Below are 25,831 nucleotides of genomic sequence, written 5' to 3'. Positions count from 1 at the left end.
ACCGAGGGGGTGGCCTCCACAACTCGCTCCAATGTCCCAAGTCAGAAAACTCCCCTCTGCTGTTGGCTGGTTAGAGGGTCCCTTAGATACCGTGCCAGCCCCAGTGAACAATTATTTATTGAACGCCCGGCCCCTCTGACCCATACCCCTGCGGGTACCACAGTCATCCCTTCTTACCAACGAGGCTTAGGCCAGGCCCCTTCTCCCCACTCCCTCAGACCTCATCGTGTCTCTCGGTCCCGCTGTGGTTGCCAGTCACCCCGGCCACCTGCGGTGCTAGCTCCCCTGCCCCCTGTATAGACCCCCTGCCCCAGCCGGGGGCCTGTCTTTTCTTGCATGAGGCTAGTGTGGTGTTTCCTGGGACTGATCCCGGCGAAGGATCTGCCCTCAGGTAGGCATCATGGGAATGGGAAATGAAGTTATCCAGTGGTTTTGATTCCCACCCGCTGCCTTGCCCCGTCTGTGCTGTGAAGGAGCATTGACTACGAGCGTGAAGGTCGGGGCGGTCTAGTCCCAGGCCCACCAGCAACCCATCAAGGCATTCATACCTCTGGTTTCCCACCTGTGAAAGGGGAGAGGGACAGCAAATATGTGGCAATAGCCTGTAGCCCTGGCAGGCATCACTAGTTGATCCAGAGACCCCTTTCTGCAGACCCCGGGGGCAGCCTCTCAACCTTCATCAGAAGAAATGGTCTCTGCCAATCGATGAGACCGGCACTTCCATGGACGCTGGGACCTGGAGGTCCTGCCCCGTTGTCAGCAGTGTGGGCCCCCTGGCGGGGGCTAGGCTGGGGTACTTGAGGCGCAGAGACCAACTTTGAAGGCCCCCCCTCCGGCCCCGCTGGCTTTGAGACGAGTGACAGGCTGAAGGAGGAGGGGAGGCCTGCAGGCTCCGAGAAAGGAGCCAGGGAGCGGCTGCGGCTCCTTCGCTTCTTCGTTAGGGACCCGAGTCAGGCATTTTCTCTTTCTTTCCTGCGGCCTGGGTCCTCTTCCACCTCTCGCGCCCTGAAAACACTGTCCTCTGCACTCTGATTTCTTCTCCCCTCACCTTCGTCTGCCCCGCAGGCAGGGCCAGGAATTTCCATGAAATCAGAATCCACCAGGGAAAGCTGAGGTTCCCGTGTTTACTTCTGAAAGGGACTCTGTCTTGTGGGGAGGGACCGGCAGGGGAGGGAAGCTGTGGGCATGAAGTCAGAGGTTCTCTTTTTGGCACTGAAGACTCGGGGCAGGCCTGGATGGGGCCGAAGGCTCACCGGGCCGGCCAGCACCCCGCAGTCAGAGCCGGACCTGCAGGTCTCTCAGGTCCCTGGCGGCAGCTCCCCACCTCCCTCCGATTGTCTCTGATGGCGTTCTTTGCCCTCCACCAGAGGGGTGTCCCATGGGCTAGGCTTCCCCCAGGTACAGGTGACATGCTCCTTTGTAGACAGGTGCTGAGAGGAAGCACCCAGGGCTCCGGTCCACAGAGAGGGAAGCCGTGTTTCCCTGCCGGCCTGGCTCTCCTGCACTCCCCTGCAGGTCATGGCACAGGATGTTTGGGCCTGGCTCCGGTTGGTGGCACTCTGACAGCTCAGAGAGGAAGACAGCGGATCTGAATGCACTTTGGGGGGCTTCTCTGGCCTGGGAGCCTTCAAGGGACGGGCACCCATGAAGGGGCTCCCCTCTGTGAGAAAGCAGCTGGGGACAGCGTGTCCCCCTTCCACGATTTTGTGAGCTCCGCCAAGCAGGACAGGTACAAAGACAATTTGGGGAGGACTTCAGAAGGAGTTGATTGATCCTTTTGCTTTTCCAACACTATCACCAATGTCTGTGCCATTTTGTATTTTACTAATAAAATTGAAAAGTCTTGTGAATCAAATAAAGTTGCTTTTCCTAGGGCAGGCTCAGGACCAGAGCCTCCGGAGGATGGAACAAAGGAGAGGCCAAGACTCTCTGGGAAAGCGGGACTTCCCTGGTGGTCCAGTGGTTAAGACTCCACGCTTCCACTGCAGGGGGCATGGGTCAATCCCTGGTCCAGGAGCTGAGTTCCCGCATGCCAAGCTGTGTGGCCAAAACAAAGAAACAAACAAACAAAAGACTCTCTGGAGAAGTACTGGGGACCCGTGGGGCAGAGGGGCAGGATCTTTACAGTCAGCAGGAGAAGGGGGCACTGGGAATGGGGCTGGGGAGGGTTGAGTCTCTGGCCTGGCTCTGCTCTGCCCAGGTATGTGACATTGGGCCATGTATAAAATCAGGTGTGAGACTTCTGGTGGCTCCCATCCCTGGCAGGAATCAGAATCCCTTATGAACCACCACCCCACCCCTGGCCCATGTCTACTAAACCACCATCTTGGGGGCCTTGGTATCACCATTAGTGATCTAGTGACCCACAGGAACAATCTGGGCCACATTTTCCTCTTTACTGCCTTGACTCATTGCTGGTCCAGATAAAGATCAGAGAGGGATTACTCCTCAAGGGGTGTTCATTGATATGACCCAAGTATAAACCTCCAGTGCCCGAGGTGGCATCATAAGAGCTGCTCTGTACAGTTGTGTAGGTTGGAAACTGTACAAGGTGCCAAAGGCCAAGCCCAGCTTATTATTATACAGTATTTCAAGGATTCTTAGAGGCACATTTTTTTTTCACATTGTGACATCTTTGGAATTGGGATTTGTCCAACAGTCAATGACATCACAGTTTAATTGACAGGTCTTTTGTTCTTTATTAGTAGTTTATTAAATATCAGAATGTTTTGCAATCAAAACCATCTTAGATTCGATGTCTACATGGTATTTTTAAAAATTAGAGGCAACATTTAAAAATCAGGAAATTGGGTTTCCCTGGTGGCGCAGTGGTTGAGAGTCTGCCTGCCGATGCAGGGGACACGGGTTCGTGCCCCGGTCCAGGAAGATCCCACATGCCACGGAGCGGCTGGGCCCGTGAGCCATGGCTGCTGAGCCTGCGCGTCCGGAGTCTGTGCTCCGCAACGGGAGAGGCCACAACAGTGAGAGGCCCGCGTACCGCAAAATAAATAAATAAAAATCAGGAAATTACACACACCAGCTCACTTTTCTATGTTGTCTCAGGTGATTCAGAAGGTTTGGTCCCACTGGGTGGTTTAACCCCCAGGATGACAGTGGGCAGGGCCTGAGCAGTGGCTGCCCCTTGAGAGGGGGCAGGCCAGGCTGAGAACCCCCAGTTTTCTACCATCCTTTCCACCTCTTGGTGGTCTGGACCCTGTGGCCATGTCAGTGACCATTTATCATCACCGTTCTCTTGTTTTTCTTATACTAAGGATATTTTTCTCTGAGCCCAAGTCTTCATCAAAAGTAGGACAAGGAAAGACAGAATATGATGGGCACATAATTTTTCTTACACATTGCTTGCCTCATTTTCCTACCTGCCAAGCCCCATAGACATTTGCGTTTGAGGTTCCTGCAAGAATCTGAGATCGCTGCCTCTGCGCCAGCAGCACGTTCTATTTATTTATTTTTTTTCTTGGCTGCAGCCTGCGCGGCATGCAGGATTCCCCAGCCAGAGATCAAATCCACGCCCCCTGCAATGGAAGCGGAGTCTTAACCACTGGACCGCCAGGGAAGACCCTGCAAATTCTAGTACTGCCCTTAGCAGTGTGCAGTAGCTCTTCCGTTCCACCCCAAGTCCAGTCCCTCCTGCTTCTGCCCATTCCCACCCCTAGGAAGGAGCTTGGAGGCAAAGTCACAGCCCTACAGCCTCTCCCCGAATACCACCCTTTCAGCAACATGAGACACCAACGGAGGCTTTGAAATGAAAATGCTTGTCCCCGTCTTTTCATCACATTCTCAGATAAGGAACTCTTCATGTGCCAGAAGAGGATGGAGAGTGGGGAAATTTTATTCTCCCTCAGTCCAGAGCACCTCCCTAGGGACGCTGGGGTGTTTGTGTTTTATTTTCTCTTTCAGTTACAGAGCTAAACTTTAGCTGAAGCGATGCCTCACAGTTAGTGCAGAGTTTCATAGAGACTTGGAGGCCTCTGAAATCTTGGATAGAGCAATCAGGGCTCTGAGATATAATAATAAAAATATTATTATTATTAAAATAGCCATTGTTTATTTAATGTTTACCATGTGCCAGGCCATATACTAGGTTCTTTACGTACCAGGGCTCCCACCTTACAAATGACGAGGGTAAGGCTTTCAAAGCGTACGTGACTTGCCCAAGGTCACACAGCTTGTAAGCAGCAAAGCTGGAATAGGACCTGAAGTCTTTCTCCAGGACTTCAATCTTAATCACTATGTCTGAAAGCGTGAGCCACAGATTGTCAAAAGTACAGACTCCCGAGCCCCACTTCAGCCCTGCTGAATTCAGACTGCAGGGGTGGGAGAGCGGGGAATCTTCAAGCAGTGGCCCCTTGCCCCTCCTCCCCTCCTCTCCCCCTCCCCCACTGCCCTGCCTTCCAAATTAGGGGATCTGGCTCCTAGCCAAAGTTTTAGAGCCCTCTGCACCAGGCCAGCCCACCCCCACCCCTCCCAGGTTTGCAGAGTCCTTTGGGTGGTAGCTACCTGCATTCTTCTCACCCTCTGCCCTTTGTTGTTATTCCCCTTTTGCTCTCCTTTGTTCTCTGTACATTCCCCAAAAGGGTGAGGCCAGACAGAAAAACACAGACACAAATGGCTGGGAATTTCCAGCACGAGGCTGAATAATAGGCACCTGAGTGTGTGTGTGTGTGTGTGTGTGTGTGTGTGTGTGTGTGTGTGCGCCCCTGTGTGACTAATAGCTCAGGAGACCACCCCGGGCCCCATTTACTTCTTCTCAGTCATGTGCTTTCCTGGATAAATAATGTTTCCGCTGCTGGGATTAAAGTAGAGATCTAGGGCTAGGCTGGCTTTCCCCAGATGACTGCAAACTTCAGCGGCCAGACCCATGCAGGATCTCATTAATCTCACCAAGTCGGCTGGTGATGGTGATGCCTCTGAACCTAGGAGAATTCCAAAGCAGGGAAGGTTTTGGAAGAGATGCCCCCTCTTACCTTCAAGGGATCTGTTGCCCCCAGACGACAGAACAGAATTATTTATAATGAGCCTCTTGTTTTTCATCCATACAGGAGTGTAATGTAACATGGTGATCTTTGGCTGTATGACTTTAGGCAAGTTGCTTAACCTTTCCGGGCTTTGATTTTCTCCTCTGTAGAATAGGAATAATAACAACTCTCCTCGTAGGGGAAGATGTCATAAGATAATCCTTGCTGAACACTTAGAAAAATGACGTGCCTGTAGTGAGCTCTCGGTAAATTAGAATCTATGATCAGGCGATAGATATTTCCAAAGGGTTCGAAACATCCTATTTCTATTCACTTTTGCTATTGGTTACCCAAACAAGACTATAGCATTATAGGATGTGTATAAAGAAAAGCAGTCTTCCTGTTTTCGGTAAAGATGAAGACATGTTATAGTGTCAGCAAGCAGATAAAAATCATTTGTAATTTGCATAATTTTTTCCCTAAGCTGATAGATGCTGTTCAAATTGGTGTAACTTTTTCCCTCTAAATTGCTTTTGAACTTGGCAAGGTCAAAACTCATGAACCCCAAGTAATCAGAAGCAGACTAGCAAGACGCCTGAATCTTAGACTTGGACAGAATGGGAAGTTCGTTTCAGCATCAGTCTCTCTGAGTTGTTCTGGCTTACTGCCCCTAGGCATTCAAGAGCGCTGCTCTTCTTGCCGCCTTGGCGTTGGTGAGATGCCACATGACCAGTTCTGAACTGGCAGTGGGAGAAAGGTTTGTCAAACCAGATTCAAACATTTAATTATCAGTGAGAGAGCCTTCAGAACTTTTAGTTCCTTGGGTCCAGAACTTGGCAATATTCCAGAAGATGACAGGTGCGTTACCCTGGGTCCCAGAGTGAGGATGACTTAGAACCTCCAGCCAGAGAAAGAGCCCCAGCAGATCTATGTGGAAGAAACAAAGCTTTGTGGTTTTAAACCACTGAGAGTTTGAGGCTATTTGTCATTGCAACATAACCTAGCCTATCCTGATTGATGCAGCAATCAGGAAGAAGAAATATATTACTTGGTCTAAGTAGGAATGGCTTGTCAGTAATGTGCATGACGCTGTTAAAAGGCTCGAACCATTCCCTTAACTGGGGTAAACAAGCTTTCCGTTATCGAGCTCACCTGTCTTCACTTGCTCTCTTGGCAGACGGGATGAAGTTCATCCTTAGCCCACCAGCTGCTAATGGATTTATCTGGGATTCTTACTGAGTGGAGCTGGAAAGGAGAAGGGTTTTGTAGTTGCTTTGAGATACACTGATACTCGGGAGTTCTAATGACTCAGATACGCTGGTGATCACCGCAGCAGACAAGGAAGGAAACAGAGAGAAGAATATTAAAATGATTGAGCACCGGCTGTTTACCAGATGATCTTCATTAATCAGTCTTTCACGTACCTCCTAAGCCCAGAAGCCCAACCAGTGTAACCTAGGCCTGTTGGCACAGAAATCGAGCAGAGTTCTAGGGACTGACAAGTGCATGTTCCGTGTCTTTGTTTTCCTAGAGGATTTCAGCTGGCCTGCTGGCTCCAGGCTCATTTCCCCTGATGCGGGTTCCCCCGTTCTCACTCTACTCCCCCACATCACCTTTGGCACACATTTTGTTTTGTTTTTTTTTACATCCTCAAGTCAATCTTCTCTCTCATACCTCTGAGCCATTGCACTGGCTGTTCTCTCTTCCTGGAATAACTTCCCCCTTCACTGTTGCCCTTGCCAACTCCTACTCACCCTTTGGTCTCAGCTTAGATATCACTTCCTCCAGGAGGCCTTCCCTGACTTAACTTAATGAAGGCTCCCTGCCACGGGTACTCACCTCACCTGCGCCCATTGTATCCCTCATGTGACCCAGCTTGTTTCATGGTGCTTCCGTAAGACCCGTGAGAGCAGGCATGTGTGTCGTGTTCCCTTTGTGCCTCAGTGACCCCTACAGGTCCTGGAAGAAGAGAAAGAGGGGAAGGGCCAGGGCCCACGGCTGTCTGTGTCCATTGGCCCTCTCTGACCTGGTGCCTGTGCCACACCCCTTTCTGATTTATTCAAAGCCCGCCCATCCATGGCGGGGAGGGGCATTTCAAGGCATTTCCTGGTGAAAATATTTAACTGCCTCAAAGGGATGTCAGAGACTGAAAGTGGCCTTCTGTGAAAATGTGTTCAAGTCACCCTGGAAACTCTCTGACCCTCCGCCATCTCGTCCTGGTCAAGAAATTGCTCCTCAGGCCCAGCAAGGACCCCTGGGAAGCCTGGACTGGGTCAAGGCTCTGATTGTCACCCAAACGCACAGAGGGGCGAGCAGGTGGAGGGAGAACCTAGCATCCTGGGATCTCAAGGGTCTCAGTGTGGGCGCCTCTGCCTGGCCTGGCCACTTTCTTGGGTCTTCCCTTCTCCTCCCCAGCCCTGGTTCTCACTGTCCCTGTGCAGCCTGCTTCCTCGTTTTTATATATCATCATGACTGCCATCAACATGATGGAGTTGAAGTCCTGTCGGCGTGAACACTGAGAGGCCAGGTACGTAGGCCCGGGTCCTCTTTCCAGGGTGTCAGGAGCAGAAGCTGAGGGGCCCCTGGGTGGGAAGGGGAGCAGGGGAAGGAGGAGAAGTCGTTCATTTACGGCCAGAGACACCAGTGAATAGGACACTAGACTCCTCCTCCTCGGGAGGCTCACTGTCCCTGTCACACACCACTGTGTGCCTTCGAATGAATTTTCTCATTTATTTATTTTATTTATTTATTTTTGGCTGCACTGGGTCTTCGTTGCTGCGCACAGTCTTTTTCTAGTTGCGGCGAACGGAGGCCTCTCTTCGTTGCGGAGCACAGGCTCTAGGCGCGCGGGCTCAGTAGTCGTGGCGCACGGGATTAGATGCTCAGCAGCATGTGGGATCTTCCCGGACCAGGGCTCAAACCCGTGTCCCCTGCATTGGCAGGTGGATTCTTTTTTTTTTTTTTTTTTTTTTGCGATACGTGGGCCTCCGACCGCCGCGGCCTCTCCCGTTGCGGAGCACAGGCTCCGGACGCGCAGGCTCAGCGGCCATGGCTCACGGGCCCAGCCGCTCCGCGGCATGTGGGATCTTCCCGGACCGGGGCACGAACCCGCGTCCCCTGCATCGGCAGGCGGACTCTCAACCACTGCGCCACCAGGGAAGCCCCCAAATTTTCTCATTTAAATCCCTTCCTCAGGTTTCAGATGATGTCCTACTAATAGGAGCCCCACTTTCTAGATGGAAGTGCTGAGGCACAGACCGATTAAGGGAACTTAGCTTGACCAAGCCAGCAGGCAGTCCAGCTCCAGAGACCCCACTCTCCTTTTTGTCAATTGTAGTATAGTTATTGTATGGAAGAGCATACAATATAAAAAGAAAGAAATACATTGATACCTGTCAACACACATGACTCTCAAGTTCAACACTGCAAAATGTGAAAGTACAGATACAATATGACAGTGTTAATATGAAGCATAAAAACATGCGTGAACAGCGCTATATATTGTTTAGGGACATACACCTATTAGTAAACTATGAAGAAATGCGTGGGACTAATGGATGCCCAGTTCAGTTTTCTCTAATGCGTAGAGGGGTGGATTAGGAGAGGCGCACAGGGCCGCCGTGAGCAGTAATATTGACTCTTACCTGGTGGTGGGTTCATGGCTATGGTTAATGGTGCTGGTGTCCCGCCCAGAGCCCCACTCCCTTCGGCTGCTTTTACTTCTAATTCTCACTTTAGAGCCCCTGCGGGGCCAGGCAGAAACTCCCTGGGGGACCGTGCCTGACATCACACCTTCTCTGGGCTTCCATCCCTTCCCTGCCCTCATTCCCACACTCCTCCCCATCTCCCCTGAGAGCACGTCCTTAATGAGCCCAACCTCAGACATCGGAGACAGCCTGTCACCCTGCTCCCCAGCCTGTACCCCACAGGAGATGACTGGGGGAGGAGAGGTCGGACAGGCTAAGAAAAACTTCAAGGAGTAGATGGTACAGATACCCAGCTCCCTAAAGACATCTATACATTCAATGTGATCCCAATAAAAATACCAAATTATTTTTGGAGTTAGATTAGATAGTTTTAGTTTCATCTAAAAAAACAAACAAACAAAAAAAAAACATGAGTCTGGAGAGTTGATGGGACGGAGGCAAGGCAGGAAGGAGGGAGATGCTCAAGCAAGTGGGATTGAGGGGGAAGCCCCGCGTGTGGTAGGACAAGCCACAACCCACCTGGCTGGGCCCGGAGGGCTGCTGAGGCGCCGGCTTCTCTCTGGAAAGGGAACAGCGCCTTAGCCTCCTCTGCGGGCTCATACTTCCCAGGTCTGGACCCTGCTCAGAAGTGGCCACACCCCCTCTGCCCTCACTGGGGGAGCCATGATCCACGTAGGACTGTGCCACGTGTCAGATGGCCCAACGCCGCTGCTCTTGTCTCTGTTGGCTTGTCTGCAGTGGCTGAGATTGGACAGGAATGCGGGGAAAGCCCTAGACTTTCAAAGAGGCCAGATCCACCAGGCAGGCTCCTTAGCAAGGGTGCCGTGTTCTCCTTCCAGGACGCTGGGCTCTGAGCGCTGACCCTGGTGCTGAACAAACCTTTCTTGGGAGCACGAGGGTCAGATTAGATAAGAAGGACCCCCACCCCGCCAGGCTGGCTGCAGACTTCTGACATCCGAACCAAAGATCCGTCATTGCTCCCCAAGGGCTAAGTGCCTTGAACCGGTCACTCGGCAGCACAGCCTGGGATTGTCCCAGTGATGTCAAGAGACCAAAGACCTGCCTGTGAAATAACTTGGAAACTGGGACACATGCTCCCCAGAAAGAGAGAGTTGGACTCTAGCGTGAATAAAAGGAACTGTTTTACAGGGCTGGAGTGGGAGCCCAGATGGAGTGCTAAAGCCCAGGCACGAGAGAGATTGAGACAAGTCCATCACCGGTAAGAGTGAGACTCCATGAGAAGTGCTCCTGTACTCTGCCCCCGGAACAATGTCAGCCATTATTGGTCCACTCACTGAATTCTACCAGTATGTAGAATATGGCCCACTGTGTGCCAGGGGGTATGCTTCAGACAAAGACTGAAAGGCCTTTGTCCCGTGGAACTTACATTCCAGTGGGGATGGGGGTAAGGGGATACGGGTAGGAGACAGGCAACGAACAGCAGGCAGAATAGGTAAGTCAGTGGTATAGTATGTTTGAGGGTGGTAAGTATTACAGCAAAAAGAAAAAGAAAAAATAGAGCAGAGGAAGAGGTGGGGGTGGGTTGCAGTTTTAAATAGGGTAGACCTCACTGAAAAGTGACATTTAAGTAAAATTTGAAGGAGGTGAAGGAACAAAGCACGCAGGTATCCAGGGAAAGAACATGCCAACGTTAGCAGGGTAGGGATGGGTGCAGAGCACACGAGGCCTTGTAGCTGCTGTGGGGTCCTTGGTGTCTCCTCTGAGTGCGATGGAAAGCCATGGGGATGCTCTGATCAGAGGACACTCACGTTCCCTGTGGCAGCTGTGCTGACAGTAGATTGTAGGGAGCAAGGATGGAGGTGGGGAGACGGCAGGAGGCAGTGTAGGAATCCAGGGGAGAGATGACAGGCTCTGGATGGATTCTGGAGTCAGAGCCAGGCGATCACCGGACAGATGGGAAGTGGGAGGGGGTGAGAGAAAGAGGCGTCAAGGATGGCAGCCAGGTTTCTGGCCAAGTAACCGGACGGAAGGGGCTGGCAAAGCACAGAGGAGGAGCAGGTGTGGGAGTGAACGGGAATGGGGAATTCAGTTTTGGACTTGGCGGTTTGCGACATCTGTTTGACACGTTGAGTAGGCAGCTGACACACAAGTCTGGAGTTGGCGGGAGGAATTTGGGAGTCATTGGCATAGAGATGATATTTAAAGTCAGGAACACGTACTATTTGCCAGAGATAGGCGCTAAGGCAGTTGACGCGAACTCAAAACTTCTAATGCAGTTACTATTATTATTTTCACTTTATAGATGTGGAACCTAGGCTCAGAGGGAAATGACTTGCTTGAAATCCCCCAACTTGCTGATGGCAGAGCTGAATTCAAACCCGGGTTACCTGACTGTGTTTGTTCCCAGCCCCTCGGCTCCACATTGACCCCCTTGCTTAATCCGTCATGGCATGCCAGATATGAGAAACGGATAGAAATTGGTTTGCGGAGAAGTGGGTGGGTAGTCTAGAAAAGCAGAGGACAGGAGACGCAAACCCAGGCACAGAATATAAGGTGAACCCTGGGGATCCCTGAGATGAGACTGACTAGGGAGGGATGGACCAGATTGACAGTAGGGCTTAAAGACTGGCCTGAAGAGTTTCTAGTGGAGGCAGAAGGAAGCAGGGAGCCATCGATGGTTCTTGAGGGGGGGGCAGTAGCCCTTGAGAAAGACCTATCAGACATAAGCATGCAGGTGGGTGGCATCTAGAGGACCAGAGAGGAGGAAATAGGATTGGAAATTGTTGATACAGTCTGGGTGTGAAGGATTCGTGTGGAGCCAGTGGGAATGAAGAGGAAGTGAGAAAGCTGAGCGTTGCCTGACGACATCGCTGAGCAGAGTCTGTGCCTGATGCAATGTGGGGGCTGGAGGCGAGGAATGAGTCGAGGGCAAAGTTTCAGACCAGTGAGGCAGATGGGGAGGTAGGGAATGATATTGGCTTGAACAGAAAAAAGGGAAGTTGGTAAAAAGGGAACTTGGTTCTGCCTTTCTGGTCCTTGAGGCTGAGTGAACCGTGAGGGGACAGCTTCCTTCCTCTCTGGAGCTCAGTCCAGTGTGGGTGACAGACCTGCACAGAGCCGTCTAGACTGCAAGGCAGAGAGAGCTAAGGCATCTGACAGTGCAGGCAAGAGGAAGCCAGAGGATGGGGTGGAGTCCAGGGGTGTGTGTTTGATCTGTCACTGGCAGAGGCTTGGGACAGAGATTTAGGAAGCATTCATCCCAAGATCAAAGGCCTGAGTGGAGACATCAGGGAGGGAGAAAGGGTTGCTTGAGGTGAAAACACACCCTAGGACAGAGCCCCGGGCAGGCTTCTGCCACAGGCTAGCTCTGTGCCCTTGGAACAGTTTCTTTTTCTTTTTTTAAAAAATTAATTAATTTTTTAACATCTTTATTGGGGTATAATTGCTTTACAATGGTGTGTTAGTTTCTGCTGTACAACAAAGTGAATCAGCTATACATACACATATATCCCCATATCTCCTCCCTCTTGCATCTCCCTCCCACCCTCCCTATCCCACCCCTCTAGGTGGTCACAAAGCACCGAGCTGATCTCCCTGTGCTATGTGGCTGCTTCCCACTAGCTATCTATTTTACATTTGGTAGTGTACATACAAGTCTATTCTCTATGTCTGCGTCTTTATTCCTGTCCGGCCCCTAGGTTCTTCAGAACGATTTTGTTTTTTTTTAGATTCTATATATATATTTGTTAGCATATGGTATTTGTTTTTCTCTTTCTGAAATGGACCAGTTTCTTAACCACCGTGGTTGGCCCCCATTTTCCTCATCTGTAGAATGTAGATAATAATAGCTCTTACCTCCTAGGGCTGTTGTAAGGACAAAGCAAACCCGTCCATTAATCCATGCGTCCACTCCCCCATAAACATAACTTCTAAGAACCTCGCCCAACCTGTGGTGAGAGCTCAGGGGTGTTACTGAGAGGAGCCCACAGAGAGCCCAGGCAGGAACCATGTGTCAAATCCCATGGGGAGGAATGTCAAGAAGGGAAGTGGGTTCTCGGTGATGACAAGGAGACTCATCAGACCAGCTGGGGACGAAGAACTTTACATACATCATCTCAGTTCATTTTCCCAGTAATACCGTGAGGGAGAGTCTACCAACCGTCCCCCTTTTACAAATGGGGACAGTGAGGTTCATAGTCTTGTTCTTGGGTCACACAACCAGGGACAGATAGATGAAGGACTGGGGCTGTAGACAATGCTTCCAGAGCACCTGCTGGTAACCACTGCCCCACACTGCCCTCTGTGAGGGGATGGGAAGTTCAAGGAGTGGCCATGGAAGGGGGGGGGATGTTGAGAGGCCCAGAGAGAGTCACTTCCGCAGAGTGTCAGTGCCAGAAGCCACAGTCTAAGAATTAAATCACACGTGGGTCGAGAGGAAATTGGTAGTGGGAGGTGTAGACCACACATAGGAGAAGTTTGGTGCTGAATAAAAGGGGGAAATAGGAGGACAGTGTGCTGGGGTTTAGGAGAGAGGGGAGTTGGGGGCAAGGAGAGGTTTTATGGAAGCAGAGAAATGGGATCACGTCGTGAGCAGAGGGGAAGGGGACCATGGGGCAGGAGACTGTGAGAAGCCAGGACGTGGCAGCGTAATGGAAGGAAGAAGGCCCTTCTGGGATGAAGAAGGGATGAGATCAAAGCCACAGTTGAAGAACTTTAGGTTTGGCAAGAGGCAGGAAATGGCCACAACCCACAAGGAAGCTGTGAACTAGATGGAAACAGAATCAAAGAGTGCCTTGGTTGGGTCCCTCCACCTCATCCATGACAGAAGGATTCAGGTGTATCTCATGAACTGGTGGGACACACTAGATCAAAAAGCACTTGTCCTTGGGACTTCCCTGGCGGTGCAGTGGTTAAGAATCCGCCTGCCAATGCAGGGGACACAGGTTCGAGCCCTGGTCCGGGAAGATCCCACATGCCGCGGAGCAACTAAGCCCGTGCGCCACAACTGCTGAGCCTGCACTCTAGAGCCCGCGAGCCACAACTACTGAAGCCCATGTGCCTAGAGCCCGTGCTCCGCAACAAGAGAAGCCACTGCAATGAGAAGCCCGCACACTGCAATGAGAAGCCCGCGCACCGCAACGAAGAGTAGCCCCAGCTCGCTGCAACTAGAGAAAAAAGCCCACACGCAGCGACAGAGACCCAATACAGCCAAAAAAAAAAAAAAAGTCGCTTGTTCTGAGGTGAAGGATGGAAGCTGGGCCCAAGCTGTACTTCAGAAATGTGTAAGTGTCCATCCATCCATCCACACATCCATGCGTCAATTCACCCATCCATGCATCCACTCACCCAGCCACACATCCATCCATCCATCCCTCATTCGTCCATCCATTCACCCATCCATCCAACCATCCACCTCTTCATCCATTCAATAAACATATCTTATAGAGTACTTACTGGGTGCTAGTCCTGGAGGTACAAGCTGAAAGAAGTCCCGTAGCACAGGGAGATCAGCTCGGTGCTCTGTGACCACCTAGAGGGGTGGGATAGGGAGGGTGGGAGGGAGATGCAAGAGGGAGGGGATATGGGGATATATGTATACGTATAGCTGATTCACTTTATTATACAGCAGAAACTAACACAACAATGTAAAGCAATTATACTCCAATAAAGATGTTAAAAAAAAAAGAGAGAGATCCTGTTTTCAAGGAGTTCACAACAATAAACCAGCCATCACAATGCAATGGAAAGAGAGCGTAGTGGGAAAGTCAGTGACTTATGAGGACACAAAGGGAAATTGGAGCTGAAGGAAGGAAGTGAGAGTTTAAGCTGTGATCTGAAGGAGGGTAGGAATGAAAGGTGGTGGGGTGTGGGGAGCAGAGAGAGTGTTCTAGATGGGAAGCAGGGGACAGGCTGTGCAAAGGCTTGAGTAGTGTCAGTGTCAGTGTTTTTTCAAGGAACTGAAAAAACATCGATGTGGCTGGAAAAAAGTGACATGGTAGGTGGCAGGGCTGAGCACAAAAGTTGAGGCTGAGAGGGCTTCCCTGGTGGCACAGTGGTTGACAGCCCGCCTGCCGATGCAGGGGACGTGGGTTCGTGCCCTGGTCCGGGAAGATCCCACATGCCGTGGAGCGGCTGGGCCCGTGAGCCATGGCCGCTGAGCCTGCGCATCCGGAGCCTGTGCTCCGCAACGGGGGAGGCCACAACAGTGAGAGGCCCGCGTACCGCGAGAAAAAAAAAAAAGTTGAGGCTGAGAAGTCGGTGGGGATCTGGACCTCATCCTGAGGGTAATGAAGGATTTTGCAAGGGGAGAGCCTTGCTGAGATTTGTGTTTAGGGAAGCTCACTGGGTTTTAGAGAGGATGGACTGGAGGGCAAGGCTGGGAGTGGGGAGATGAGTGTGGGACCGTGGCCCAGCAGAGAGATGCTAGGGGTGGCCATGTGGATGGTGAGAAGGAGGTGGATTCAAGACATGTCTAGGTGGCCGACTCAGTAGGAGGGGAGTGGGGGAAGACCCCAGGGCAGGGATGACCCTTGCCTTTCTGACCTGAGGAACCAAGCAGACCCGCAACCTGTCAGGAACAACCTGTCAGGACATCAGTGCATCAGTGAGTACATCAGGCCCTCAGGGCAGGGGAGTGGGACATATCTTGGGATTGGAGGATGGAGATAACTTTGGGGACCTGCGCACCTCAGCCCCCATGGGCAGGGCAGGGCAGGACGAATCTGGCTTCAGCTGCCAGAGGATGGAGCTGAGTAGACAAAACACTCCATCTCCTGCAGGAGACCCTGGGCCTCAGCTGACATGGGTGTGACCCACGGTGACGACTTTGCTGCCCCAGTGACAACTGTGCAATTTGAAGATGATAAAGAGCTTCCACGCCCCAGCAACCCGGTCCCTGCTCGGTGACTTGGGGCTAAGTTTTGGGGTGTGTGACAGCAGCATCCCCGGTTCCCACCCAGCCCGTGGTAGAGCCAGGGGTAGGCCAGGAACCCTCCCTCCCTCCCTGCTTCACCTGAAAGGAACCCGGAATCAGGCTGGTCCGGCTCCTTCAAGCTAAATCTGGGGCAGGGCATGTTGACCCCTCTAGCTGGTTTTACCCTCGAGGGACTCCCCGTGGCAGCAGTGTCAGGGCTGGGGCAGGAGGGGTGGCAGGGTGTCTGGGCGGCTTGGGGCAGAGGTGTTGAGACCTCTGGAAGCTTCGCCACTTCCTCCCGCTCCGATGCAATTCCCCTTTGATGCTGTTCTCTTAACAGGCCTGTATCTGGCCTGCTTCTCTGCCTGTGCCCGCCCCTCCCTCCATCTGGAGCGCCCCCTCCCCTGCGGCCCCTCTCGGCTTCCCTCCCTCTCCCTCTTCCAGGGCACATTCCTGATCCCCCTGACAGACCTTCGAGTCCACATAGCACCATAAAGGCCTTTTGAGGCCCTTATCACAGGCCCACCCTCCAGGACACTCATCCGGAAGGTCCCTTGGAGTTTGTTTCGCAGCTGGGAGAACCAAAGAGGAATAAGTGGGTTAATCCCTGGTGAGGAAAGCACCTCAAAAATGTCCCTGGTCTCCTCCGTCTCTTGCAAGTTAGGCTGAGAGATGCACTCATCCCTCCCGGCCCCGGTTCCTACGCCGTGTCACCAACCTGCCTTTCCGTCCTGTCCTCACTCAGTCAAGGCTCGTTGCGAGCCGCTGTATGGCAGGCACTGTGCTTGGCGCTGGGGACACACACGATGGTAAAGAAGGCAGACATGCTCCTGTCGCCACGGAGTTTACTGTCCCGGTGTCACATCCAGGCCATCTTCCCCACTAGGGTTCCCTGCTGTTTCCCCCATTTATCTCTGCACCTTTGCTCCGTGCTCCCCTCATGTGAAATGCCCACCCCTCCTCTTGGTATGAGTCCTCCCACCTGCCCGGCCCAGCTCACTGGCTGCAGCCTCCTTGTGGCCTCCAAGGTGGCCAACCTCTCCCCGCACCCAGGCCCTGCAGCCCTTTACCTCACCTGCACATTCCCCTGTGAGGCCAGGCCTTGTTTCTCCATGCTCACTTCCTGCGAACTCCCCCAAGGGCAAGGGTGACATCTGGCCTCTGCCCGCCCCATAGCCCCTGGCACAGTGCTGGGCACATGGCAGGGGCTCCCTGACACATTTGCTGCTCTGTTCCCCGTCCCCAGCTAGGCAGGCTGCGCCAGCCCAGAGCTAGTCCAGAACCCTCTGCTCCTGTTCTTGTAACCTGTTCCCTAGAAGAGACAGGGGAACTTGGGTTCTTCCAGAGAAAAGTTCTGAGTCTGTGGCAAAACAAGGGAAACTCAAAACCCACTCAGGGAGTTTCCCCAGCAGTGGGTGCTGGGGCGGCCTCACTGTTAATTGCTAATCATTGTCGTAACAGTTTACTGTTGTCCAACAGAGAAGAGCCCCTGTGGGAGGCGGAGTGTCCACAAGACAGGGGGCAGAAGCCACTAGGCAGAGGGCATGGGGAACAGAGAGGATGCAGAGACTTCCATCCAGGAGGGGCTGCATCAGCAGACATGCCCCCTCTGCGTCCTCCAGGACACAGGCCCTCCCTGAGCACCTCTGGGCTTTTGTGTTTCCTTTCTGTCTCCAGGCCAGAGCTTCCCCTCCCAGCCAGGGTGGCTGAGGGCACCAGCACCCCTTCCCCAGCTGGGCCTGTTTTCTTCTGACTCAGCAGGAGGGGGGCTGCCGGGCACTCCTCTGTGGGAGGTACAGGTTGCCCCCTCATCTGTAGGAAGCTGGCGCCAAAGATGTGCACAGACAGGAAGATGCCACTCCCCTCCCCTCTGCTCCACTGAATGTGCAAATGGAAACCTGCCCCGGGGATAGAAGGAACGCCAGCAGGACAGGCTGGGGGCAGAAAACCCTCCTGGGCTGTGGCTTGAGGAGTGGGTGGGGTTAGGGGTCTCTGGCAGGCGATGTGACCTTAAGAGAAGCAGACAAATTGTCCTCCACTAAGGGAGGACCCCATCTTTCTCAGACCTACAGTCTTGGTGGGGCCTCCTGAGTCCCCCTACAGGAAATGAAACTGAGGTCCAGAGAGGGTCTGCAAGCTTCCTGAGGTCACACAGCAAGGACACGACAGAGCATTCCACCCACAGGGTGGTCCTGCCATGGACAGGAGGACTCCCCCAACCAGGAACTGAAGCAGCCCAGCCTGTGGGAGGTGGCCCTGGGGGAGGAGGAAGAGCACGTGGCCTCCTCCTATGATCTAGTCCAGTGTCATGGTTTCCTTTCACAGGTGAGCTGTGAGGGCTGATGAGGTTATAGTCTGAGCACTGTTCCAGGTTTTAACAAACAGTGCCTGATTTTAACCTACCCTACAAAGCTGAAGTAATCAAAACAGTATGGTACTGCGCAAAAACACATAGATCAATAGAACAGAATAGAGAGCCCAGAAATAAGCCCACACTTATATGGGCAATTAATCTGCAACAAAGGAGGTAAGAATACACAATGGGGAAAAGACAGCCTCTTCAATAAATGGTGTTGGGAAAGCTGAACGACTACATGCAAAAAAAGTCAAACTGGACTACTTTCTCACATCCTATACAAAAATAAGCTCAAAATGGATTAAAGACTTAAATGTAAGACTTGAAACCATAAAACTCCTAGAAGAGAACATAGGCTCAGTTCATGCTCTCATGAACTGAGAAATAACCAGTATTGGCATATAACCTGTACTTTTTATCTGTGTGCGTAGATTACATTTTTAATGTACAGTTTTATAAAATATACCATATATACTGTTTAAAAAAAATTAAAAAGAGAACATAGGTAGTACACTCTTTGATGCTGGTCTCAGTAATATTGTTTTTGGATAGGTCTCCTCAGGCAAGGGTAACAAAATCAAAAATAAACAAATAGAACTACATCAAACTGAAAAGCTTTGGCACAGCAAAGGAAACTATCAACAAAACAAAAAGGCAGTCTACTGAATGGGAGATTATATTTGCAAATGACATATCTAATAAGGGGTTAACACCCAAAATATACAAAGAACTCATACAACTCAACATCAAAAAAACGAACAAACAAACAAAAACCAACCTGATTAAAAAATGGGTAGAGGAACTGAATGGACATTTTTCCAAAGGAGACACACAAATGGCCAACCGGCACATGAAAACGATGCTCAGCGTCACTAATCATCAGGGAAATGCAAATCAAAACCACATGAGCTATCACCTCACAGCTCAGAACGGTTATAATCAACAAGACAACAAGTAACAAGTATCGGTGAGGGTGTGAAGGAAAGGGAAGCCTTGTGCACTGTTGGTGGGAATGTAAGTGGGTGCAGCTACTGTGGAAAACATTATGGAGGTTCTTCAAATAATTAAAAATAAAACTACCATGGAATCCAACAAATCTACTCCTGGGTATTTATCTAAAGAAAACAAAAACACTAATTTGAAAAGATATATGCACCCCTATGCTTATTGCGGCATTATTCATAACAGCCAAGATATGGAAGCAACCTAAGTGCCCATCAATAGATGAATGGATAAAGAAGATGTGGTATATATACACATATAAAAAAGAATGAAATAAAGAAGAATGAAATCTTGCCATTTGTGACATCATGAATGGACCTAGAAGGTATTATACCAAGTGAAATAAGTCAGATAGCGAAAGACAAATACCATATGATTTCACTCACATGTGGAATTCAAAAAACAAATGAACAAACAGAGCAAAACAGAAACAGACTCATAGACACAGAGAACAAACAGGTGATTGCTAGAGGGGAGAGGGGCAGGGGGATGAGTGAAATAGGTGAGGGAGATGAAGAGGTACGAACTTCCAGTTTGCAAAATAAATGAGTCACTGGGATGAAATGTACAGCATAGGGAATATAGTCAATAATATTGTAATACCTTTGGTGATTTCGTAATGTATAGAAATACTGAAACGCTATGTTGTACTATTAGAACTAACATAGTGTTATAGGTCAATTATACTTCAATTAGAAACAAAAACAAAACAAAACAAAAACAACAGCACTTGCTGTTGTTTTCATCACTGGAAATGAAATGGTAATAATGGCTCAGTGATTAACACAGAGCTGACTGTGAGAGGGTCAGATGCACCAGACACCCTGTTGCAGGGGTGGGTGGGTGTCATTCTGAGCTGCCTCTGGTAGCTCAGGGACAGAGTGGAGTCAGGCCTAGACCCCATGTGTCAGAATCGAAGTCCAGGGTGGCCCTGGTGAGATGCAGCCTGTGGAGGTGGGCATGGGACTCTCCTTCTAGCTAAGGGACTCCCATAATCTGGTTCGGGGGGAGCCCTGAGCAGACTGTTGGCCATTTTCTCTGATGGCCAGGAGACTGACCTGATGCAGGGATGCTGTGGCCCATGGGGTTCGTGGAAATTCTGCTCAGGGCCTGGCTGGGACTGGACCCTGACCACATGCCCAATGCACACTTGGCTCTTCTAGGAGCCAGAAGGGAACTTGGCTTCCCAATCTCTATAGATTGGGACTACATGGTGATTCAAACCTGCTAGGCTCTGGCCTTCTGGGGTCCAGGGCCCAGCTTAGGGAAGGATCCACAACCAAGTCTGTCTGGGCCTCAGACCTTTCTCAGAATGAGCCGGAGCTCCCCCTGCAGAGAGACACCGTGTGCCCGTGCAGCCTGCCGACCGCCTGAGGAGGCCTTCCTGGCACCCTGAAGCTCCTCCGGGCCCAGGTTAAGCAGCCCTTCTTGGCCCCTGCCTGGCTGTCCCCCAACCCAGGGCTCCGTGCATGAAGGAGGCTTGCCAGCCTCAGAGCAGGGGTGCACGCAGCTTAAGATGGAGGCTTTTTGGTTCTGCTAATTGAGGAACCAAGAAATGTCCCCTGTGAAAGGAGAAGTGTGTCATGGCCCCCGGACACATAACCCACCTCTGTCCCCAGCTGAGTGTCTATTCTCGGGAAAGCCGCAAATATTCCAAGACTGGACTTCTGCCGAATCACCTCAAATGCGTCGAACTCCATGGGTCTAGGGAAGGATGTGGGGGGAGGTGACAGGAGGCGGGGCAAGATCCCCAAAGAGGTTAAATAGGTCACCTCCGCACTTGTGCTCATCCTGGTCTCCCCTGAGCAAAGAGACCCACACACAGAGACCTTCTCCTGGGCTCCCGGTACCATGACCTCCCTGAAGATGCTGCTCCTGGCCGCGCTCCTCCTGGGGGCTTCCCTGCAGGACACCCATGCAGGTGAGAGCAGATCAGAGGCAGCAGGAGGAAGTGACACTGGGCAAGGAGGAGTGGGGGCCCTGAGACTACAGCAGCTGGCCACACACATTATTCCTACACCCCACTTATTCCTACAAAGATGCGAGAGGCCGGCAGCAATAGGATTTTTTTTTTTTTTTTTTTTGCGGTACGCGGGCCTCTCACTGCTGTGGCCTCTCCCGTCGCGGAGCACAGGCTCCGGACGCGCAGGCTCAGCAGCCATGGCTCAGGGGCGCAGCCGCTCCGCGGCATGTGGGATCTTCCCAGACCACTGCACAAACCCGCGTCCCCTGCATCGGCAGCCGAACTCTCAACCACCGCGCCACTAGGGAAGCCCCAGCAATAGAATTTTGAGGGAGGCATTCAAAGGAAAATGATGGAGATGAGGATGCGGATGCCCCAGGACTTGGGGCTCAGCTTCTGAGGAACAAAGTACTTGCATATCTCACACTGCAAATGTTGTGAGGCAGTGACTGTGGTTGTGTTTTGACAGTGGAAAAGGAAGAATTCTCACAAGTATTTGTTAGAGTCTATTTTAGTAATGGGTCTTATATACAATGAGAGGATCAGCATAAAGGCAGGAGAATTGGTTCCCAGAGCAGGTGAAAAAAGAGATTTTTATACTCAGTTGGGAAAGGAAGACTGAGATAAGATTGCTACTTTAGAAATAAAGCTGGCTAGCGCCCTGTGTGGTGACATGGTGACACAGCTGCTGTCTTCGGGCTTATCTTAATGGGTTGATCTTCATAGTTGGCTGCACGTTCACTCTCACTTCATAAAACGCTGGGCCTGGTCAGCTCCGTGTTAGTCAAACCAAGTTCCACCCCCGAAGTGGTCAGAGGACAGTCAGAGCCTTCCTAGAAAACACTCTGTCGCGGCCTTAATTGTGGTCACAGATTACCAGCTTGCCAGTTAGCAAGTGTTGGATATTTTTTCTTGTGCAAAGATGAGGACACTGAGTCCCAGTAAACTGTGTTCACACCCCGGACCTCCACTTTCTCATCTGTAGAATGGGGTAGTGACAGCACCTGTCTCCAGGTGTGCTTGAGGGCTGAAGGGGCAGCGGTAGCAAAGGCTCAGCCCAGAGCCTGGCCCAGAGTCAACATTTGGTGATTCGGGGCTGGTCTGAGTGTGAGCACACACGGATGCACACACATGCAGACACACACATACATGCACAGACTCCCCAAACACATGCAGATACACACATGCACACACACAGAGATCTCACACACACAAATATGCACACATACAGACACACACTCACAGGCACACACACAGACATGCATACACAAACCCTCCCAAACATACACAGACACGTGAACAGACAGACACACAAACTCAAAGGGCCCCCCAAAGCACACACAGGACCTCATGCACACAATCGTGCATGCACTGACACACACAGACACACACAGACACATGTGCAGACCCCTCACATACGCCCTACACAGAAATACAATTACAGACCCTTCCCAACCACACAGACACACACATGCAGAAATACACACACACACACGGATCCACCCCGATACCACAGACACACACACGCACACCAACACACATGCAGATATGCACACACAGACTCGGCTCCAGACACACACGCACACACACACACACACGTGCAGACCCTCACAGAGCCTCCGCCACAACCACAGCCATAGCCATGCACACGCCCTCCCCACGCAGACAGCCGCAGACACACCTGCTGCTGCTTTGTTTCCCCCGCAGCTCGAGCAACCGATTTGGGCCGGGAGTGCTGCCGGGAGTACTTCAAAGGAGCCATTCCTTTCAGGAAGCTGGTGAGGTGGTACCGGACCCCAGAGGATTGTCCCAGGGATGCCATCGTGTGAGTCTGCCTGTCCCCACCCTGCCCCTGTCCTGGGAGCTGAGTGTGGGAGAAGGCAGAGCCTGGAGCTCCCAGAAGGGCCACTGGGGAGCGGAGAGGAGAGAGCAGGGCCTTCGTCCCTTGACCCCCTGGTCCCGCTCCTCAGGGCAGCCCCCGTACCCGACACTGCGAGCCCCCAAAGGGCCCCAGGCTGTGAGGTCTAAGCTCTTCATTGATTTATGGGGAAACTGAGGCCCTGAGAGAGATGGGACAGCCCCATATCACACGGGCAGTCAGCGGCCCATGTGGTCACTTCGCAGGCCCTGGGCTTGAGCCCTGAGCACTGGGCCCCTCCCGGGCACCCCTCGTTCCCAGGCCTAGGTGGGTACAGGCGGTCTGAGGACGGGGGCGGGCAAAGTCGTGCGGCCCCGGCTCCCTGGGAGGGCCAGGCCTGGCAGGAACCCTGGGAGGGTCAGGAATCACCGAGGACAGAGCCGGGTGTCTCAGAGCTGCCGCTGATGCCCTGGGTAACTTCAGACAAGTTTCTGCCCCTCTTGCGGGCTCAGGGTCCTCGTCAGTGCAGGGCGAGGCTGGTCCCGGGGCTCTGGAAGGCCTTCCTGCCCTGAGCGCCCGCGCGGTTTTCTCCCTCTGTGTAGGCTGGTGACTCTCCACGGCAGATCCATCTGTTCAGACCCCAAGGACAGGTGGGTGAAGAAGGCAGTCAAGTACTTGCAAAACACCACGAAGTCACGTGACCTGGCCGCCCAGCCGGCCTGACTTCTCCCTGGCCCATCTGGAGTCTTCCCGCCTCCACGTTCACTACCCCAACCCCGAGCTCCCTGGGTCCAGTGGAGGCCTTACAAGGACAAAGAGGCCGCTGTCCCCTTCTCTGATTAAAGTTTTTCTCCCCCAGTCTGGGTCAGTGTGTTCTGTCCACTCTGGCCTGTCGCCCTGGAAGGGCCCGCAGAGAACATCTAGTCTCACTCTGTCCAGGTCGGAGAGGGAAAATGAGGCTTCGAGTGTGCAGACCACCTTAAAGAGGGGAGGCCTGGGCAGGGGTAGGGCTGAGGGGGGTCTGTGGGGCGAGCAGGGCAGGGGTGACAAGAGGCCAGCAGGTTCTCCCCTCTGCTGCACGCAGGCAGGAGGGGGACCTGGGAAGGGCCGTCTGGATTCTCTCCCATCTTATCTGCCCATGGAGCCCTCCCAGGCCTGCCCCATTCTCCTCCGTGACACCCCAGCTGATGCGGAGCTGAGGACACGCTTCGCCTTACGCATTTGATCCAATTCCACAAATGGTTCTAGAATTCTTCCGCAGGCCAGGGTTCTGTCAAGTGCTGGGGAGCTCCCTGGCCCGGGGGCTCCCACAGCCCCTTCCCCATCTCACCCACCTCCCAGCCCCCACCCACCCTCGAGCCCAGCCAGCCCCGCCCGGACAGCCTTTGCAAGACCAGCTCCACCTGTGCCCAGCTCCCTCTTCCGGCTCCAACCCCAGGCCGGCTCCCAGGGCCGAGCTGCTCCACCTCACCCCGAGCCTCACCCCACAGCCCGCTCATCCCCGCTGCCCCCAGCCCTCGCCTCCCGCCCCAGCCTGGCCCCGTGGTTCCCGCCGACCTGAATTGTGAGCCCTGCCCTACCAGGTGACATCTCACCCAGCCTCAGCCCAAGCCAGCCTCCAGGAAGCTGTCCCTGAGAACAGCTACCCCCATTCTCTCTCTTGCTCTGATTCCTCCCGCTTTCAGGGACTCTGGGGCAGCCCGAGGGGGTTGTTCTCCTGTCGACTCCTGTGTGGGTCTGTAGTCCTGACTCGTCCGTTAGGCTGGGAGCTCAGTGAGTCTCACTGGGGACCCCATAGTGCTCAGAAGGATGTGGACCAGGACCCATCCGCAGACCCCTCTGTCGAGGCGCAGCTCAGGACTGGAGCCGTGGGGGGCTGGGGGAAGTTAGGGTCTTCGGATTCTAGTTCTGCCTCACCCTCCTGACCAGCTGTAGGCTGTGGCTTCTCTCTCTGGGACTAAGTCTGGGAGCAGGCGCAATGGGTCCTTCTCTCCTAGGATTCTGTGACCTGTGTTGTTTGGCGGGGCTGCAATTGAGTTATTTTCAGGTAAAGCTTATGCCTTCTGCTGCCCCCCTGTGGCCAGTTGTCTTATTGCAGGGCAGATGTCAGAGCCAAGCCCACTTTCGAAGAGGCACAAGAAGAAAACAGCAGCAGTACTGCTACTACTACTAATAAGGCTGATGATGGTGATGAACTGTGAACTTCTCTGTGACCCCAGGGTCTCCTCAGCCACAGGTGGGCTCTTTCCCTGCCCTGGTCCCAAGGAGTATCCCTTGAACAGCTGCCTTGGATCCAGAGTCCTTGGGGCAGCCTAGTCTGAATTCTTTGTGGAAAAATGTCATCTGGATACATGGGGTGAGGGGTGAGAAAAAGGTGATCTCAGAATAGGGGGAGGCAAGGGGGAGCCCCTGGGACAGCAAAGGAGAACAAGGGCTGGGGCCCAGATCCCTCGCCCTGCCAGAAAGACACTCAGAGAACATGCATGTAATCCAGTGCATTGAAAACTTGCCTTAAAAGAATCAAAACCTTTTTTTCCTAGTGAAATATGAAAGTGAAATATTCCTCAGAGGCCCATATTGTGAACTCGGATAAGTGGAGGACGATGAGGAGGTAAGGGGTTACCCGGGGGGAGGCCCTGAGAGTGACCGAGCAGGGGGTTGGCTTAAAGGTCCCTCAGAGGGGGAGAGGTGGAGTCAGGACTGGCAACAAAATGCAGGATTCAGAATCCAAGTGTCTACTAGCAGAGTCAGGGTGCAATGTGGGTGGGGCAAGATGCAGGAGATGGGACCAGCTACCATGTTCCCCTGGGAAGAAGCCATTTTAAGGACTCGTGACTGGGAGACTCCCCATGACAGGCTAGTAGGGAGATAGGAAGAAAGAGGACAGGGCAGGAACCAGAGAACACAGAACGGTAGGGAGGGGCGCTGGTCTCTCATTGTTCCTTCCGTCTGAAAAGAGCTTCGCCTCCTCCACATCTGAAATCCAGTCCCCCTTCAGAGCTCAGCTCAAATGCTGCCTCCCTCAAGAAGCCCTCCCTGGTCTACTTGGTTGCAGTTGATGCCCCACTCTGTGTCCTCCATAAGCTCCCTGCTCT

The 25,831-nt window shown here is 52.5% G+C and overlaps 1 protein-coding gene across 1 annotated transcript; it reads left to right on the top strand.

The window, feature by feature from the left end:
• Positions 1 to 20,766: 20,766 nt before the first annotated feature.
• CCL17 (C-C motif chemokine ligand 17) lies at positions 20,767 to 24,084 on the top strand (the record flags this gene model as incomplete). The annotated part of the gene is made up of 3 exons (XM_079907653.1): positions 20,767 to 20,836; positions 22,586 to 22,703; positions 23,339 to 24,084. The coding sequence occupies 3 exons, from the start codon at positions 20,767 to 20,769 to the stop codon at positions 23,457 to 23,459; spliced, it is 309 nt and encodes a 102-aa protein (XP_079763779.1). The 3' UTR covers positions 23,460 to 24,084.
• Between the last annotated feature and the right edge of the window lie 1,747 nt (positions 24,085 to 25,831).

Source organism: Stenella coeruleoalba (assembly GCF_951394435.1).
Source record: "Stenella coeruleoalba genome assembly, chromosome: 20".
In the NCBI taxonomy this organism is placed as follows: domain Eukaryota; kingdom Metazoa; phylum Chordata; class Mammalia; order Artiodactyla; family Delphinidae; genus Stenella; species Stenella coeruleoalba.
Note: the sequence above shows the minus strand (reverse complement) of the source record. Positions and strands in the feature narration are given on the sequence as shown.